The sequence below is a fragment of the Lutra lutra genome, chromosome 11 (assembly GCF_902655055.1).
Source record: "Lutra lutra chromosome 11, mLutLut1.2, whole genome shotgun sequence".
Classification (NCBI taxonomy): Eukaryota; Metazoa; Chordata; class Mammalia; order Carnivora; family Mustelidae; genus Lutra; species Lutra lutra.
Genome location: NC_062288.1, coordinates 85,880,960 through 85,899,089, shown reverse-complemented (window position 1 = coordinate 85,899,089; position 18,130 = coordinate 85,880,960). Strand labels below are relative to the sequence as shown.

Here is an 18,130-nt window from a genome sequence, read left to right as displayed (position 1 = left end):
TAAAGTAATTTTGAGGGACTTTTCTGATTTGCTTAAAGTTGTTTCCAGGATGAAATTTCTGGGTCATTCTTCTGTGGGTATTACCAACTTTTGGTTTAAAGAGATCTAGGCAAGGTATTTTCTGAAGTACACACTCCTGGGTTTTATAATCTATATGAAAATGAAAAGTGAGTAGCCTATAGCATAGTGGAAAGGAGACAGATCATTGTTTGGAATAGACCAGTAGAGCTTCTCCTGCCATTTAGCACAGATGTTCACCTTCAATTTCAGTCCCATTATCTTTCTAAATTCCCTCTCCTCTTAGTGTTTGTCACTGATCTTTTCTCTTCTCTGCAAATTGCTATGCTCAGTTTTTCCAAATTTTTCTCAGCTGAGTCAGCAGCTCTAAACCCCCACTGACACTTTGCTCTTGCCAATATACATTTATTGATCTGAGACGCCCAAACCAGGGCATTATGGAACTGGTGAAGAAATGGAAGAGCAAATACCAGCTTCTGCCATCTGGTAATTTCAAAAGCTACCAAATCCCCCTCTGCTTACCAGACTCTCTGTAGTAAGCTCCGGCAAATCCTGAATGGTACAGCAAGGGTAATCCAGGACCGAAATGCTGCAAAATGCAGAGAAAGGGTAGGCTTTAGGGTAATAGCAATGGCAGGAAATGGCAATTCTGAAATGGCAGGAATTATTTCTCTCCAGCAGGCCCAATCTATTTCCCAAATTGCTTAGTGACCTCAGCTGAAACTGAGGGTTGTGGTGCCAGGCAACTCCAGTTCTATTCATGAGAAGAACCCACAGAGTTCCTTCAAGCCAGTCTCCATCTAGCAGATGGAAAAGAAGGCAGCAAGGGTATAGCTGGTATAGCCACCTCTCTCCTCTCTTCTTTAAAGAGTAAGGGCACATGTGCACTTCCGTTTTTGCATTTAAGTGTATGCTTATGTATATGTGTCAACCGTGTTCCCAGAGATGCTGCCCAAACTTAACCCACTTAGTAACAACCTGTGGACAAAGGGTGAAATGAAGACCTTTCCTATGTCCTTTACCAGATGTTTCTGAAAGCCAGCAGCTCTGGGAAATGATCATGGAGGCCATTCTTGAAGGAAGCTTAAGACAAAGGCAGCTTCCCTTAGCAGGGCCAATCTAGTAGCTCAAGAATGGTAACAGCACTGGGGCATCTGGGTGGCTCGGTCAATTAAGCTTCCAGTCCAACTGGATCTCACTTCAGGTCACGATCTCAGAGGCATGAGATCAAGCTCCACATCGGGCTCTGTGCTGGGCATGGAACCTGCTTAAGATTCTCTCTCTCTCTTTCTCTCTCTCCCTCTGCCCACCCTTTCCCACCCCCACCTGCACTCATGTATGTTCTAAAAAAAAATTTAAAAAGGGAATGATAACGGTATCTGCCCCCAGAACTGACAGTGGGGGACTATAAGGGAGCTGAAGGCTCTGCGGTGAGCCCAGGGAAGCAGGAATGAGTAGGTAGGGAAAATGATGCACTGCATTATGACAGGGACATAGTTACTCAAAATTATAGTTTTTTCTTTCATTTTCTCTCTTCTTCAATGGTACAGTGCAGGATTTAGCTCATCTCTAATGCTCCTTCTCATTCTGACATTCCATAAGGTTTATAACCAATCTATTTGAACTAGCACAATTGGAAATAGATAAAGGATGTGGGCAAAGCAAGGGCCATAAAAGAGTGTGGGTTTCCTTTTTTTTTTTAATCTTTTTTTTTTTTTAAGATTTTATTTATTCATTTGACAGACAGAGATCACAAGTAGGCAGAGAGGCAGGCAGAGAGAGAGGGGAAGCAGGCTCCCCGCTGAGCAGAGAGCCCGATGCGGGGCTCGATCCCAGGACCCTGGGATCATGACCTGCGCCGAAGGCAGAGGCTTTAACCCACTGAGCCACCCAGGCGCCCTGATGAGTGTGGGTTTCTTGGACCTGTCTCCACATTTTGAAAGTCAAAACTCTATCCAAGCAAAAGGCAACAATTTATTTACCTAGAAATGTTTACCTGTGTCCAAGAAACCCATAATGATAACCTAAGGGAACCAAGGGAGGAGAAGAGAGGGCAGTGGGTCTACCTATAACATTGCTCATCATCTTAATCACTCTTCTGGATTCTCCGAGGGTTGCGAGTTCTGTACTTACTGCTCCATTAGTATAAATATTCTTGGCTGGCTTATCTACTTATCTACCCACTTCCCACAAAGCCCCATGGCAAAGATGATGCTGGCAACCAGGAAATGGGGGCAGGAAATCAAAGATAGATTTGTGCCATTCTCTGTGAACTGAATTCTAGCCTAAGGGGGCAAAAAATAAAGTTACAAGTTTCTGGAATATCTATCTAGATTGTAAAAGCCATAAGGAAACTGTGCAAGAAGGGGCTATGGGCGCTCCGAGTTCTCAGGGATCATGCCACAGTAAAGCTTATAGGTGGTGTAGAAGAGGACCATCTTATCCTGGCCAAACTTAGTTATTGATTAGTCTGGCACTACCATTCTTCCAATTCCAAATAGAACCTGATGGACACCTATCAGATTATTTGCCCTCCCCTTCCAGGCCCATGGTGAGGGATGGTACTTAATTCCTGAGCCCCTGCCACACTTGATTGATCCAGGGGTGGATCTCTTACTGGAAATGTGGAGCAGGGCTCTCCTAAGTTTATCTTAACTGATACTTATATAAAAGCTCTAAGATATAGTCAGGGAATGCATTATTTTAATTTTTTTTAAAGATTTTATTTATTTGACAGACAGAGATCACAAGTAGGTAGAGAGGCAGGCAGAGTGAGAGGAGGAAGCAGGCTCCCTGCTAAGCAGAGAGCCTGATGTGATGTGGGGCTCGATCCCAGGACCCTGGGATCATGACCTGAGTCGAAGGCAGAGGCTTTAACCCACTGAGCCACCCAGGCACCCAGCAAATTATTTTCATTTTAACATGAAAATACTGTGGCTCAAAAAAACCAGGGTCCTTACTTGAGATTACATAGCTAGCAAATGGCAGGTCTCATGACTTCAGAAAGTTCCATGTGTATATGTGTATTTTATTTATTTTTTTAATTTAATTTTATTTTTTAAAAGATTTATTTATTTAAGGGCACCTGGGTGGCTCATTCAGTTATACATCTGCCTTCTGTTCAGGTCATGATCCTAGGGTCCTGGGATCAAGCCCCATACGGGGCTCCCTGCTCAGCTGGGAAACTGCTTCTCCCTCTTCCTCTGCTCCTTTCCCTGCTCATCCTCTCTCTCTTTCAAATAAAAAAAAAAATAAAATCTTTAAAAAAATTTGAGAGAGAGAGAGAATAAGTGTAGGGGATGGGGAGGGAGAGGGAGAGAAAGAATCTCTAGCAGTCTCCCTGCTGAGTGAGGAGCCCCATGTGGGTCTCAATCCCAGGACCTTGAGCTCATGACCTGAGCTGAAATTAAGCGTCAGACACTCAACCTACTGAGTCACCCAGGTGCCTCTGTGTATTTTAAACTACATATAAGTAGGCTGCCTCTCTATGGTGGACTTTCAGGCAGTACAAGATTGGTGAGGCACCATTTCCTGGCCCTGTCTAGTCACCCCAAGTAATCAGATCGGCCTTTTTTTTTTTTTTTTTTTTTAAGATTTTATTTATTTATTTGACAGAGAAAGAGAGAGAGAGAGAGAGAGATTGAGCACAAGAAGGGAGAGTGGAAGAAGGAAAAGCAGGATCCCATCGAGCAGGGAGCCCGATGCTGGATTCGATCCCAGGACCCCAACAAGATCATGACCTGAGCTGAAGGCAGTCACCCTAACCAACTGAGCCACCCAGGTGCCCTCAGATCAGCCTTCTTACTTCTACTTTAGGAACTCATCTTCTGGTAAACTCTAATATGCTTATAGTTCTTGTGGAAGTAGAAAACTAAAGAACAAGTATTTACTCTGTAAATCCCAAGTCCCCACTTGATTGGAGGAGTGAAAAGCAATTTGTATTCATAACAATTGTGACCAGAAAACAATTTGTGTTTTGACCCTGCCTCTGCTGCTTACTTAAATTGTCTCACTAGCATGTTAATCTTGAGCAAGTCAATTAAGCTTACTGAATTTATTTACTAATTGGTGAAATGAGAATAAAACTTGTTGTTATACTTAACCATTACTGAAGAGATTAAATAAAATAGCATATATATGTTTTATTACAAACTGATCTAAGTAAGGGTGTGTTATTTATTTTCAGTTACAAATTCTGCATAACACTACAGTTTACAAAGTGGTATAATTGTTCCAACTAATGATTTAAACTAAGATCAGGGCTGGCCAGATAAGAAGGTTGTTTCACCAAAAAAAAAAAAAAAATCTTCCGATCCTTCTGCCATAGGGCTAAAATTTCATTGTTGCAGTTTTATTTATTTGAGTTATGATTTTTTTTAGTTTTCAAAACTATTAAAATACAAATAGCTCTGCGAAGAGGCCAAATCACATACCACATCAACTAACACTTCAAGGAAATTAAGTTTAAGCTCAAAAAGAGAAGGGACTAGGGGCAAAAAGAGAACTGAAAGGCTCAGAGATGATGTATATTTCTCAACCCATACCTAAACAGAACTTAGAAATAAACCTGTCCAGAGCCCATACCTGTTTTTGGCAGTGATGTACGACAAGATATTTTGATTGAAGAACTTCAGGATCAATGGAATGCAGTTGGCAAATACCAAATGTTGTGACACATATTCAAACTGGATTAAAAGATCAAAGCAGAAAGGGCTGCTTATTTGTGGGATAATAGAAGGTACATACGAAAAATAGGATTGGCAAGCACAACTCTAATATCCATTCTTAAGAGTATCTATTGTCTACTTGTGTTATCAGTCCTCCTGTCTGAGAAGTGGGGAGCCGCATCATCTAGCCAGCTCATCCTGCATGGAGGGGGACAATCTGCAGTGTGTGTATGTTGCCAGCACCTGAACAAAAGCACAAAACATAAACAAGCCAAAAAGAAAATCCCACTCCAGATAAATAGAAGGAATTGCTGCAATATTTGTTCCTAAGCTCAACAAGAAAGGAAGACTCCCTCTGGGAGCTGTCTTCCATACCAAACCTCTGTTTCATAGTGTTTCAACAGTGATTGATAGAGCAGGAACAGGTGTAGCTTACTCCCAGCAACTGCTTGCATCATTCAGACAGGATGGATATGGCACACAGTAACCAAGTGAACCACTGGAATGTGGGCTCCAGCATGAGTCTGTCTGGTTCACTATATTATCCCTGGACTTACATTATCAGTATTTTAATGAATGGATTAACAAGAGCCCTTAGGTCAACAGATACTGTACTGAGAATAAGTCCAAGATCTCTCTGATGGGCTAATCCCAAGATCTCTTTGATGGGCTAAACACTAGAAATAGGGATTCCATTTTGCTCTCTTGAATTTGGATGGGGTCTGTGTCTGGGAAGACCTAGTGGGCAGTATCCTGGAGTTGCATCACCTGGATTTTACCTGTGATGCACTGAGGAACATCAGACACAGTTTTCTTCCAGATCCAGAACCCAAACACTGGGACAGTACAGAAACTGGGTTGAAAAGCAAAAAATTGTGGTGTTTTAAATCCCGTAGCTTTTCCTGATCACCAAGAAGTAGCCTTGGCACCAAGCCAAGCTGCCCTCTGCCCCTGTGTGTGTGTGGTTAGAGGCGGGAAGTAAGCTTGTGCTGCCCCTTTCTCTCTTCTGCTCAAATATTTTCTCCCTGGCAGCCGACCTGGGGTATTTTCCAAAGCTCCAGATGGAGCAGCCAATACATACCCGCTATGAAGTTATGGAAAATGTTTTTCAATTTGAGATGTGTCTGTAGCCTTGTTGGGATTCACCAACACTGACACACACTGGCAAGGACCATCAAGCCACCCACCTGTCTGGCTGTTGATCTACATACTGCCCACCAAAAGAAGCAGACAGAAAAAACATGTCTATGGTTCTCTGTTCTTGCTACTAGGAACACTATCTCCCTCCCACCCCTACTCCTCCCAGCCCTGCTGTTGCTCAGCAAACACTGGCAGAAGAAGTGCGAGAACCCAGGACACCTATAACACACCCAAAGATGTCTCTGAATGTACTAGAGTGGAGAAATACCCTGATTATATAGGCAAAGCTACAAGCATACAGACCCTGCAGGAGGCTCTGTGCACTCTGAGAACCTGCTGTTCTAACAGCAAGCTTGGTTCTGACTTCTTGGGAGAAAAGTGGGGCAAAGACACTGAGCAGTCATGAGGTACCTCCTCTCCTCCCCACGTTCTCAACACAGAGACCATCCATTCCCTGCCCTCAGGTTCTGATATCTTGGCAATGCCCACAGTACCAAGTCCAAACTCCTCAGCATGGTAAACAATGCCTTCGTGGGGAAGCAGCTTCTTAACCTTTCCTACGCTCGGCTTCATTTATAAAACAGGGATAAAATAACACCTACCTCGTAGGATTAAGAGAATAAAATGAAATGCCACACGAACTTAACAGAGTGTTGGGGACATTATAAGTACTCAGTAACTGTGTGCTATCATACGTATTATGATCTGCTCCCTGCTATCCTCTCCAGCTCCATGTATCACCAGGCCTCCCCATCTCCCCTTGCTCCAGGGAGAACTCTAACAACATTTAACCAGTTTCCAAAGGTATTTTTTCTTCTCTCCTCTGGCCTTCCATAGATTAACATTTCTGCTCGAAATGCTTCCTATCTTCTTTCCCTGATACCTCCCATATCCTTACTAACATCTGTTTCTTTAGGATTCAGGTTAGAAGTCACTTCTTCTCTATCATTGGTTGGATTACCAGTCAGAGCTTACCTGTATCATACACTTATCATTCCATAATTAGCTATTTATATTATAAGACGTCAAAGCCCTTAAGAGCCGAAACTATGCCTTATTCAGGATTATATCTCAAATGTTAAAAAAGAAAAAGGGCTTCACATATAGAAAAGCTTTTCTACATAGTTTTTCCCCACTTTTTTTTTTTGGTGGAATACTTGAATCCTATCTTGCACTGCTTCATAGCTGGCTGGGCACATTCCTAAGAAGCCAAGGATTCCTACCCACAACCGTTGGATAATGTTCAAAGGACACAGACATCTGCACCTGTCTAGGACAGTTCCTCACATCCCACTCCATACCCCTCCGCAAGCTTGTGCAACAGGTATAAGAATTCCCGAGGACAAAGCAGAGGCTGAAAGATGTTCAATTGGACCAAAAAGGCCCCTATATCCCTTCTTTGGGAGATAGGGCCTGGAGAACACCTGAGACCTGCGGAGAAGTGCTGTTAGGTGCTCACCTGGTAGATATGGTTCAGTTTGAAGTGTTTGAGGAGGAGCAGGAGCAGGGCAGAGATACTCTTTACAATGATCTCCTTGTGTCTGTTCACATCGATGCCCAACTTCATGCTCTGGAGAACAGTGATGCTACAATGGGGAGAGGAGGAGTCAGTGCAAACAGAGGCTTAGAGAGAGGCCTACAAAGACCCAGGTATTCAGGTCAGAGACAACATATACAAGAAAGCCAGAACTTGGGCGATCTGAACTTCTGCACTAGGGAAACCTCCAGAGTTCCCACTTACGAGCTCCTTTGCTCTTTTTCTCCTCCCTTTGGCAAGAGCTCATCACGTGGCAAAGTCCACCCACATACCTATGCAACCAGTCACTGGCACTGATGTTGCCCTGTAGACCCTCGGTTTTGAGCTAAAAAGGAACCCAACAGAGAGCATTGCAGTGGAAAGGGAAGAGACCTCTTTGGAGATAATCCCTATGAGTGTTAACAAGGTGGGGTGGGGACTAGAGAGATGCTGTAGACAAACAGCTAGCATTCAGCAGCCAACCCAGTTGAAGCACTCACGGCATCTCCTCAGGCAGGACATCTGCCAGGATATTGATAGAGTCTGTCTTAGCTTTGGAGGTGGGGGCTGCAGCCAGCAGAATCTTAAGTAGAGCAATCTAGGAAGTAGAAAATGAGGAGATCCATCTCTGTCCATCCCATTCAACAAGGCTATTTTTCCACACCTCAAAAGCCTTATAAAAAGTGTTTTAATGCTTCTATGTTCATTCTTCAGTAACCAAGTATCCCCCGCCTCCAGAAGGGCAAACAGGTGCCCAGTCCTGAGAGACCTGCCTGTGACACTGAGGAACCAGAAAGGAGCTTTATGCTGTCCTGCTTCAAGACTGCTCTTGAGGAATAGAGAAGCAATACCTAGAAATAAGGTGAGAGATATAAACTCAATCTCACCTTCTCTAACCCTTTCCTTCCTCTGACCCTGACCATCAGCATCCTCACCAGTCAGTCTGAGGCTCTCTAGGACACGACAGACCATGGCCTTAGAGGGACTAGGGTACTTACTTAGAAGGAGGGCTCCCAATACATCCTGCATGAACCCCAACTTATTCTCCACCTTTCCCAAAGAAGGACTTGGAAGTATAGCCAGGCCTTCCTTCCTCTTGGAGAAGCCTTGAGGAAAGCTCAGAATTCTAATGCATTAGAGAATGCTTTCCCTCAGGGGTGAAGGCTCAGGGAACAAGCTCAAATAATGGACAGGTCAGCTTGAAATGGTTCTCAGCTGTCTGTTCCTGGGGTAGAGAAGGGCAGCTCTGGCCCAGCTGTCTCCTTACCATGTACTGAGGGAGGCTGTAGAGCATGCCCTGGTAGAGGATTTCACATGGCGTTTCTGGTACCACCTCTTCCCCCTACGGCAGGAAATACAGTTTGTCCAGGTCATTTTCCAGTTGACCAAAGGCTATGTTTTCTTAGTTGTGAAGGGTGACATGAAAAGATCGCTAAGCTGGGAGTCAGATCTAGGTTCCTATCCAGCTGTGTTAACGACTCATTGTATCACCTTAGGTAAGTTTACTTCCTCTCTGGGTCTTAGTTTCCTTTTCTTTAGGATCACTGGGCTGGTCTGATGTCCTCTGAGGGCTCTTCCAGTCCTGACAATCTATAATTCTGGTTTTCCCATTATCTGGAATCAATACAGAATCCTTCTTTCCCCATCACATGTTGGATCAGGAGTCAGAACACCTACCTAGGAGTTAGCTCAAACCACTGCTTTTCTGGCCACACATGGGCTTAAGTCAGGGTGCACATATGCCTGGGACACCCCACACAGGAGCACTTCCTATGGTGTCACTCTAAGGCCATCCAAGAGCTCTGGAATATTTGGAAGTGAGAGGTAGGTAACTCAGCAGAGAAGGTTGATAAGGGAGTTGGGTAGCCCATGGCCAGGAGAGGCAGGAAAGAATATTAGGAGGGAAGCTTTTAAGTAGAAACTATTTTCTTTTCTTCTCCAGTAGCCCCTACTACATCTCTTCCTCCTTTATGACCAGCCCCCTTGTCCACAACTCTCTTCGTTCTTTGATGACCCCATCTAATCCTTTTTATCAGAGCAGGAGGACCGGGGCCTCGGGTATTTGTGGGGCTACTCAGGCCACCATCATCTTTGGACAGTTCAGTTCCTCCTCCCGCAAGGTACCTCTTTTACAGAGCAAGGGTCACTGCCTTGAGACCCTGAGATAGGGAGGAATGACCTGGCCCCTGCCATCCCATATAACTCAACTGCTGCTTAAATGGGCATTCAGTAAACTCAGGCAATAGATCTTTAGGAGAGCAGGTTGCCTTCCTGCTCTTCCAAAAATCTATTTCCTACCTTCTCTTCTGCTCTGTCCTCAAACCAATCCCCTCACCCCCCCAACCCCTCAATAGTTGCTAACACAGCCTCATACTTCATAGAGAAAACAGAGGCAATCAGACGGTTCATCTTCTCAACACCAAATATACTAGGGTCTCTACCTTCCTTCTTCCTTTTTTTTTTTTTAAGATTTTATTTATTTATTTGACAGAGAGAGATCAAAAGTAGGCAGAGAGGCAGGCAGAGAGAGAAGGGGAATCAGGCTTCCTGCTGAGCAGAGAGCCTGATACAGGGCTCAATCCCAGGACCCTGAGATCATGACCTGAGCTGAAGGCAGAGGCTTAACCCACTGAGCTACCCAGGCACCCCTCTACCTTCCTTCTTGACATGAAGTGTGAACCACGTTTGTTCTGTTAAAGGCCGACCCACCACTTGTGCTGGGGATCTCTCAACCCTTCGCTTTGTCGAATGGATCAGTTCTGCAATTGTCTCTTCTCTTCCAGATCATCTCTTTTAGGACATAAACATATTCCAGTGTCTTCTAACTTTAAAACACTTTCCTCTGACCCCACATCCTCCTTCAGCCAACATTCCATTTCTATCCTCTCTGCAATAAAATAATGTTGTCTGTATTGACCATCTACCTCCTTTCTTTGCATTCCTTTTTCAACTAGGCTACAAGCCCCATCTCTTCATTTGAGGTTGCTCTTATCAAGGTCACTAGTTATTTTCATGTAGCCTGATCCAATGGGCACCTCAGATCTTACCCATTTATCAGCAGCACTGGACACAGCTGATCACTCCCTTCTTGAAAAATTTTTTCTTGGCTTTTATAGTATCACAGTCTCCCACATTCTCTCCCACCTCACTGAGTGTTTCTCTTACTCTTCTTTTCTGGCTCCTTTCCTGACTCATCCCACCCTCAACACAACTGGTGCACTCCAAGACTTTGTCCAGGGTCCCATCCTCTATCTCTATTCCCTCCCTGGGTTATCTCAGCCAGTTCTATGGCTTCTAACACTATCCATTAAGTCAAGAGCTCCCAGATTTATTTCTCTAGGCCAGTCCTCTCTTTGAACTCTAGATTTATATATTCAGTTACATGGCTGCTCACGTGAATGGTTGCTTAATGGATATCTAAAACTGAGTATGACCAAAATAGAACTCTTGATGAAACAGAACCCCCCACGTTTCACCCTGCTTCTACTCTTTTCTGGTAAAGTCTTTACACAGCAGCCAATGGTTTTAGACAATGTAAATCAGATCATGTCATCCCCCTGCTTGAAATCTCTAAGGGCTTACTTCTATATTGTGAAACAACTTCGCAATCCCTATCTTTGCTTACAGGTCCTTTATTAAGTGGCCCCAGACCACCTCCCTGACTCCATCTCGTACAACCCCATCCCTCACCCCTGTGTTCCAGCCATAGGCCTCCATTCACTACCCCTAATACTCTGAGGTTGCTCTTACCCTCATTAAGGCTATTCTCTTCGCCTAGAATGCTCTTTCCCCGATATTCCTATGGACAGCTCCTTCTTGTATGTCATATTTTAGCTTAACTGTCACCTTCTCAGAAGTCTACCTATCCTGACTTCCTAATTGAAAGTAGTCTCCTACATGACAGATGCCTCTATCGTGCCATCTTATTTAAATTTCATTGTATCTCCCATTCTTAATTGTCTTCTTGTTTCCTTAATTACTTATTTTCTTTTTTCTCTAACTTTAAAGTATCATGAAAGTAGAGACCTTTGCCTTGCTTGGCACATAGTAAGAGCCCAACAGTATGCACATATGCTCTATGAATGAAGCACTGCAGACAGATTTCCTCCTGCCTTTCTCCTGAACAGGACCCCCTTGACTCACCAAAGACATGGGGCACTTCTCCAGATCTTCCTCATTCTTGATTTGAACATCTGCAATGGAGATGTACTTGTGCTGGGGAAGAAAAGACACCAATTAAGAGGCTGAGGTTACTAAAAAAAATTTTCTTTTTAATTAAAAAAAAAGGGAGGGTGCCTGGCTGGCTCAGTCTAAAGAATGTATGACTTTTGATCTTGACGTTGTGAGTTTCAACCCTGTGTTGAGTGTAGAGATTACTTAAAAAAAAAAAAAAGATACTGAGGGCCCCAATCATGTATGTACCAGCCTCTTGCTTAACTTCCTCAATGATAAGGAAATGTCCTGTATATGAGTTGTCACCCCAAATAGAACATAAACTTTGAAGGTAGGAGTCTTAACATTGAGTCCAGCGCTTCATATACAATGTCTGTGTTTATTCTATGTTCCTATATTTGTTGAAGAACAGAAATACTCAAGTATTTATCTTCAACCAAAGGGCAAGGGGAAGTAAAGAAGAGTCCCATGCCCCTGGACCACTACCCTGAGAGTTTTGCTGCATGTGAATATGCTTCCGTGCATGTATGTGGAGTGATGATGGAGTGAGGGAGAGTTCAAGGTCTCATCTCATCAAGAGATGACTCTTTTTACTCTTTGCACTCATATATACTTTGGATGCAGAACAGACTGCTACTAATCCTGGCCTTTGGGAGTTAGTGGCCCTATAGGAAGAAAGAAGTGAGAGGAAAGGAGCGAGGAAGAGGAAGAGAGAAAAAAGGGTGGGAGGAGGGAAAAGGCATGAGAGGAAGAAAGGACAACTTTTTTATCTATCTGAATGTAGGAAAATGGTTAAGTAGGAAGAGACTTAATTTCCTCCTCTTTGGCCAGAATGCCTGAAGGAGAAATACAGAATGTGTCTGGTAGAAGAGCCAATAACCAGGACGTTGGTAATCAAACTTGCCTTGATGGCTCCCTATCCCTGAAGACTGAGAGCCCACCCTGGTCACCTGCTTTAGAGTCTTCACACTCTCGTGGATGGGCCTGGGTAATCCAACCAAAGTATCTGTGTCCCTGTGAAATGTGAGATATACCAGATCATAACTATCAAAACTTTTAGAGAACTACTGGTGAATCACTGACCTCTACCTCTGAAACTAATAATACATTATATGCTAATTAATTGAATTTAAATTGGAAAAAAAAAAAACAATAGAGAACCACTGATATCCCCTGGAGTTACATGGACCATGCACTTTCAACATGCGGTATTCTGGATTTTTCCCTTCAAGCTTCCAGGTCCCCCATTATTGTTTCAGGACACAAAAAGAAAAATGCCACACAGAAATGTTCCTGAAAATTAGGATTTTTGTATAGTCTTTTGTGCATTTACTTTGTCAGGGAATGGTAGGTTCCTTAAAAGGGCATGTAGCCCAACTATAGTGAAATACCAGGAACAAGGCCTTCTCTATTTTGTAGAGCTCAGCCAGTGTGAGGAATTCATGGGGGAAGAGATATGAGGGAAGACTGGATCTGTTCTGACCATATTGCTTCTTCAAAGAATTCTGGCCCATTAAAACAGGAAGGACCCCTAGGGACAACACTCTCATGACGAAACTGAAGCCCAAGAGGGAAATGACTTGTCGCTCAAGGTCCTACACCTAGCTAAGAACATAAGAGTTCTTCGAGGAAACTGGAAGGAAAAAAATTCCATGGCACCAGGCCAAAGTCATTAGGAGATGTCCATAGTGTCTCTAGGTTACACCACAACTAGCAGGCAACATCTCTTTTTCCAGCCACCCACTCCTCTGGCCCCTTAAGAACCACTTTATAGCCAGTTTTGACCATCTAGTCACTTACTGCCCCAGAGTGAATCCGATGAATTTGTTCCTGCTCATCTCCAAGAAGTGCTCAATGTCCTTCTGTCTGAGAGGACAGTGGAGAGACAATTCCCAGAAAAGGAAAAAAAAAAAGGCAAACCTTGAGAGACAGAACGTTTCTGAGCTCCTAACCCTTCGAGGAGGATTAGAGCAGTGGGGGAAGAAGCAGCTAACAGAGAAAACTTCAAACCAGGAGTTCTGACTTCTAGCCCAGCTTATTGAGACCTGAACACATAGATCACCGCACCCTGGGACTTCAGTGATTCTAGTTCCAAAACTTGGGGTCCCCAGAGTTATCAAACCTACCTGACCTTTGGGGCCCAGGGTAGGCCCTTGGGAAAGGCCACCCGCTCAGCAGAAAGGGATGCCTGTGAGGGTGGAGGTGGCACAAGAGGGTCTTGCTCTAGCAAGTCTAATTCTCCATCCAAGGTTCGTTCTCCATCACCAGCAGAGTCCTCTTCCTCCTCTGTGGCTGGCTCCTCTGTCTTAAAGAGGTCTCTTTCATTGTAGATGTCCAGGCTGTCCTGCTTAGTGAGGAGTTGCTGGGCGGGGATTGGGATGGCAGAGAGAATGTGTACAGAGGTCTTACTCTGAGCATCTTTGTTTGAGGTCACCCTCTACCCATAAGCTACTAGACTTCAGGATATGTGGGGTAACAACCCAGCCCTTGTAAGAATATCCCCTTCCCCACTTAATCTATCCACCAGGCTCAATCCCAAGACAAGCACCTCTCAGGCAACCAAGTCTTTGGCTGGAGAACAAAGCATACATAATCCCAAAGTCAGTTACTTAGCCTTCAGAAAGCATGGATTTTTTTCCTCCTAGCACTTTACTTCCTAACTATGTTCTGCTTAGGTGAACATTCAATTAGTTTGCCTTCTGTGAGCTTATACCAGCTGGCTGACTGAGGAAGAGGAGGACAGAGGCTTGCTGCTAGGCAGAGGGAAGCAAGTTTGGAATTTTAAAACTTGTTGAAGAAAAAAAGATTGGACAGAAATAGGCCAAAAAGTTAACAGTGAGTGCCTCTGGTTTGTTAAGCTTACGGGTGATTTTCTTTTTTCCTCCATTCTTCACATTTTTATGTTTCTTCCAAATTTTGTACAAGGAGTATTGCTTTACAAAATAAAAAATAAAGGTTGAAAAAAATTACATTGCTGATTGTGTAGACTGGATTACTGAACATGACTGTCTAACCTGTCACCTGTAACTGGTGAACTCAGGTATTTCGGGGAGGTTAGTTTGTGGGTACACGACAAGTCTCAGTGCAACCAATCATTCTGATCTTCCCAGGCATCGGACTATACCTGGAACACTTATCAGTCACCTCCTAAATGTAAGCCTCTAGCTCCAGGGCCAGACAAGAGCATGGCTGGCTCAGAGTAAATCTTGCCGTCAATAAAATAACATGTGCCTCACCCTGGGCACGTGATTTGCTGGGAGCCCTGTTCAGGTGATCTGGGTCCCTATCTTCAGGATCATGCCCTAACTGGTGCCGGGGATAACTCCAGGCATACCAGGTCTGGGCCAATGACCCTGTATTAACATACGGATCTACGAGGTAAGATCACAGTGTTACCTCATGATAGCCCGGGAGCCTGTGGAGCCGGGAGACAGAGGCCAAAGTACAGACTCCAAGGTTTCAGTTGGTTACAGGGCAATCAGAGGCAGGATGAGCCTCATCATTTACTGCCCTTTCCTACCACATCCAGAATAGCTCAGAATCTTAATTTTTGGCCAACTAGTGTCAAAACACCACTATCTGCTTTTATTTCTTACCCTTCGAGAACCACGGCGGCCTCGCAACTTAGAGGGTGGTGGTGCCAGCTGAGACTCCCCCAGGTCGAGGGTGTAAGAGGGTGGGGAGGCGGCGCGCATGCTCTTCACCACCTGGATACTATCTTCCGCCAATGGAGGCAGTCCTAGTTCTGCCCGCTTCTGTACTTTGAGAACCTGTAGATGCTCAAATCCACCGAGGGTGAACTATAGTATAAACAGGAAAGGGGCAGAGGAGAGGAAAAGAGGGAAGTCAGAAGAAACAAGATCAGGGAAATGTGGATGGAGAGGAAGAGCCATAATCTCCAGTCCCATTGGGGCCCCTTCTTAACTAAGAAGTAATAAAACAGGAAGGGGCAAATGTAGTTACTATTCCCAGTTTGAGGAGCTCAGGGGTCAGGATAAAGCATTGTTTACTGACTCAGGGCTGGAAACATCACCAGAAATTAGGAAAGGGACTCCTGGGGGCTTCCAGTGGAAAAAAAAAAAGGAAATTGATCCCCCTTTTTAAGGAGCACAACCAGATGCTATAAAGCCCGAGTCACACAATTTCTCCTGCAGTCAAAAGGTGATTCCACCCTGTGAAGCTTGCTCTGGAGGGTATGTTGTTCAGGCAGTCCTATGGAGTGGGAGCCAGAGATGAAGGATCAGATTTAATAATTAGCAACAGAGCTGTAACCATATACTTATAAAGATTCATTTTCTTAAGATTTATTTATTTATTTTAGAGAGAGAATGTGAGCAGGGGGAGGGGCAGAAGGAGAGAAAAAGAGAGAGAAAAAGAGGGAGCGTGGAGTCTAATGCAAGGCTCGATCCCACAACCCTGAGCTCATGACCTGAGCCAAAATAAAGAGTTGGACACTTAATTGAGCCACCCAGACGCCCTAAGACTTCATTTTTTTTTTTTTTTTTTAAAGCAAATCCTCTTTTTATCTGGTTGGAGAACATATTTTGTAGCTAGAAAGACTGAGGCACAGACAGTTGCCTGATGTTGCTCAGTGCAAGTAGAGTCTAGATCTCCCAGCTCTCAACTAGTATTCTTTCCATGAAATGTCAGTTCTACCATGGGGAGGTGCAATGATACCCCAACTCACAGAGTGACATCTCCTGTCAGTCCAATAGAAACAGGTAACCTGCTCTGACACAGAACAGATGATTTCCGTCCATTGGCTAACAGCTGCCCTATTCTTCTGCCTAGCTCCAGCCTCCTGGAATCAGACTATAAGAAAGTGAGGTGGCAGAGGGTACTGCTGATCTGATGAGCTGGGAGTAGAACGGAGGGGGGTGGGGGTCAGCCACTTACCATAACCACTTTCCAGAGCAAAAGCAGGACCTTCTTTATGGGGAAGTGGGGAGCCAGGCCACTGCAGAACTTGGTAACCATGGAGAAAAGCAGAAGGGCAAAAGGTTCCTCATTATGCATGGAGAAGCCTGGGGAAGAGGAGAGAGAGAAGTGAGAAAGTGAGAATAAGAATGCTAAAACCCTGTCCCTTTAACCTGCTTCCGGACACAATGAGGAAGGCTCTCACCTCCTCCAAAGAATTTGAGTACTTGTTCCTTAAAAGGAGCCTTAGAAAGGCCCCAGGGGGAAGGGCAGGAAGGGAGGTCATGGAGGTAAAATGGCTTAGTCCCAAGATTGAGGGTGGATACCAAACTAGAAGTAATAGTAATAAAGATGTTGCTTTTTGGCTGAAGGACTCAAAGCATTTCATAGATTACAACTCACTTTCCCACATCAGTCTAATATATTTTAAAAATCCCATAGGCCTTCATATCTTATCCCTGTCTGATGACAACATCAGTATTTTCAAGGCGATTCAACTCATTTTTCCATGTAAGATTGATGATGAAATGTGAGATGGATGGCGATTTCTATTTTAAACCAAGGAAACCAAGGCATAGAAATGACACGTGATTGGTACTAACTCATAGACACAAGGGAAGTCAAGCCAGGTCCTCATGCCTGCCACGTAGTATCTCTGCCCTAAAAGAATGGATGCTAATTAGGAAAGAGGAAGGGGGAAGGAAGGAAGGGAGAAAAGGAAGGAAAGCTATCTGTCTCTTCTATGCAGATGTGCAGATGCTATGCTTCCCCTCCGCCATCAGCATCTCATCCCTACCCTTCCTCAAGTACCACTTCTTACTCAATTCAGTGCGGAAGGTCTCCCGTGCTGTCCTCCAACGGCAGGAGTCTGTCTCTCGCTCCAGGCGAATATTTTCCACCAACAGGTACATGACACTCAGCAGCACCCTGGGGTTATAGAAGGGTTGCAAGAGGTTCCCAAAGCAGCACTCAGCCTGAAGTCAGAGACCTCAGGGATGATCTCTGTGGGAGCCCAACCTAGTGGAATTAGCAGCTACTAGTAGTCTGGTGTTTCTGGGACTCGGACAAAGAGTAACCCATTGCTAACTATCCCCAGTCTCAAACCTAGGGCCAGCTCCACTTACCTGAGCTCTGTGCTATCAGCAATGGAGATGGCTGGTTTCCGAAGAGCACTGCTACAGGCCTGACTGTTGCTGCCATGGGAAGGAAGGAGAGAACAGGAACTCATAAGGCCTCTTTACACCCTGTGTCCCTACTTATCATATACACAAATGTGAGTACCTGCTATTTCCTGGCTATGTAGCTAAAAGAAATTGGTGTAAGGTAAACGAGCCCACCAAATTCCTCTGCCATCTCAGTAAACCTTTATCTGTGGTGAAGATGGACAAGGGCAGGGTCTGTGACAACCCCTCCTCTTATAACCCACACTGTACCTAGCACTGTGTTGAACAGAAGATAGATGCTAAGCAACACTTTCAATCTGCCCTCTTTAAACTCCTGGGTAATAGGCATGAGATAAAACAAGGGATCCCTATAGTGGTAGCAGCAGATAAGGCCATCTCTAGAGCTATGACCCATGAGGGAAGAATTGGGCATAGCAACAGAAATTGGTCCTATCCCTCTTGGGTCATGTTCTCAGGTAGAACAGTTTCCTTCATGGATTCCAGAGTTAGGCTGAGTTGAGAAGGGCACCCACCTA

General features: G+C 44.5%; 1 protein-coding gene across 3 annotated transcripts in view; it reads right to left on the bottom strand.

Annotated features, from left to right (window-relative positions):
• STRIP2 (striatin interacting protein 2) overlaps positions 1-18,130 on the bottom strand; it is a 47,754-nt gene that overhangs the window by 15,800 nt on the left and 13,824 nt on the right. For all 3 annotated transcript variants that reach the window (XM_047695543.1, XM_047695544.1, XM_047695545.1), the window contains 13 exons: positions 17,556-17,624; positions 17,252-17,358; positions 16,411-16,538; positions 15,111-15,314; positions 13,641-13,876; positions 13,315-13,380; positions 12,465-12,528; positions 11,485-11,556; positions 8,609-8,683; positions 7,842-7,939; positions 7,285-7,411; positions 4,603-4,703; positions 541-607 (listed from right to left, as the gene is read on the bottom strand). In XM_047695543.1, coding sequence (XP_047551499.1) covers positions 541-607; positions 4,603-4,703; positions 7,285-7,411; positions 7,842-7,939; positions 8,609-8,683; positions 11,485-11,556; positions 12,465-12,528; positions 13,315-13,380; positions 13,641-13,876; positions 15,111-15,314; positions 16,411-16,538; positions 17,252-17,358; positions 17,556-17,624 — 1,414 coding nt within the window. The remainder of the gene's footprint in view (positions 1-540; positions 608-4,602; positions 4,704-7,284; positions 7,412-7,841; positions 7,940-8,608; positions 8,684-11,484; positions 11,557-12,464; positions 12,529-13,314; positions 13,381-13,640; positions 13,877-15,110; positions 15,315-16,410; positions 16,539-17,251; positions 17,359-17,555; positions 17,625-18,130) is intronic.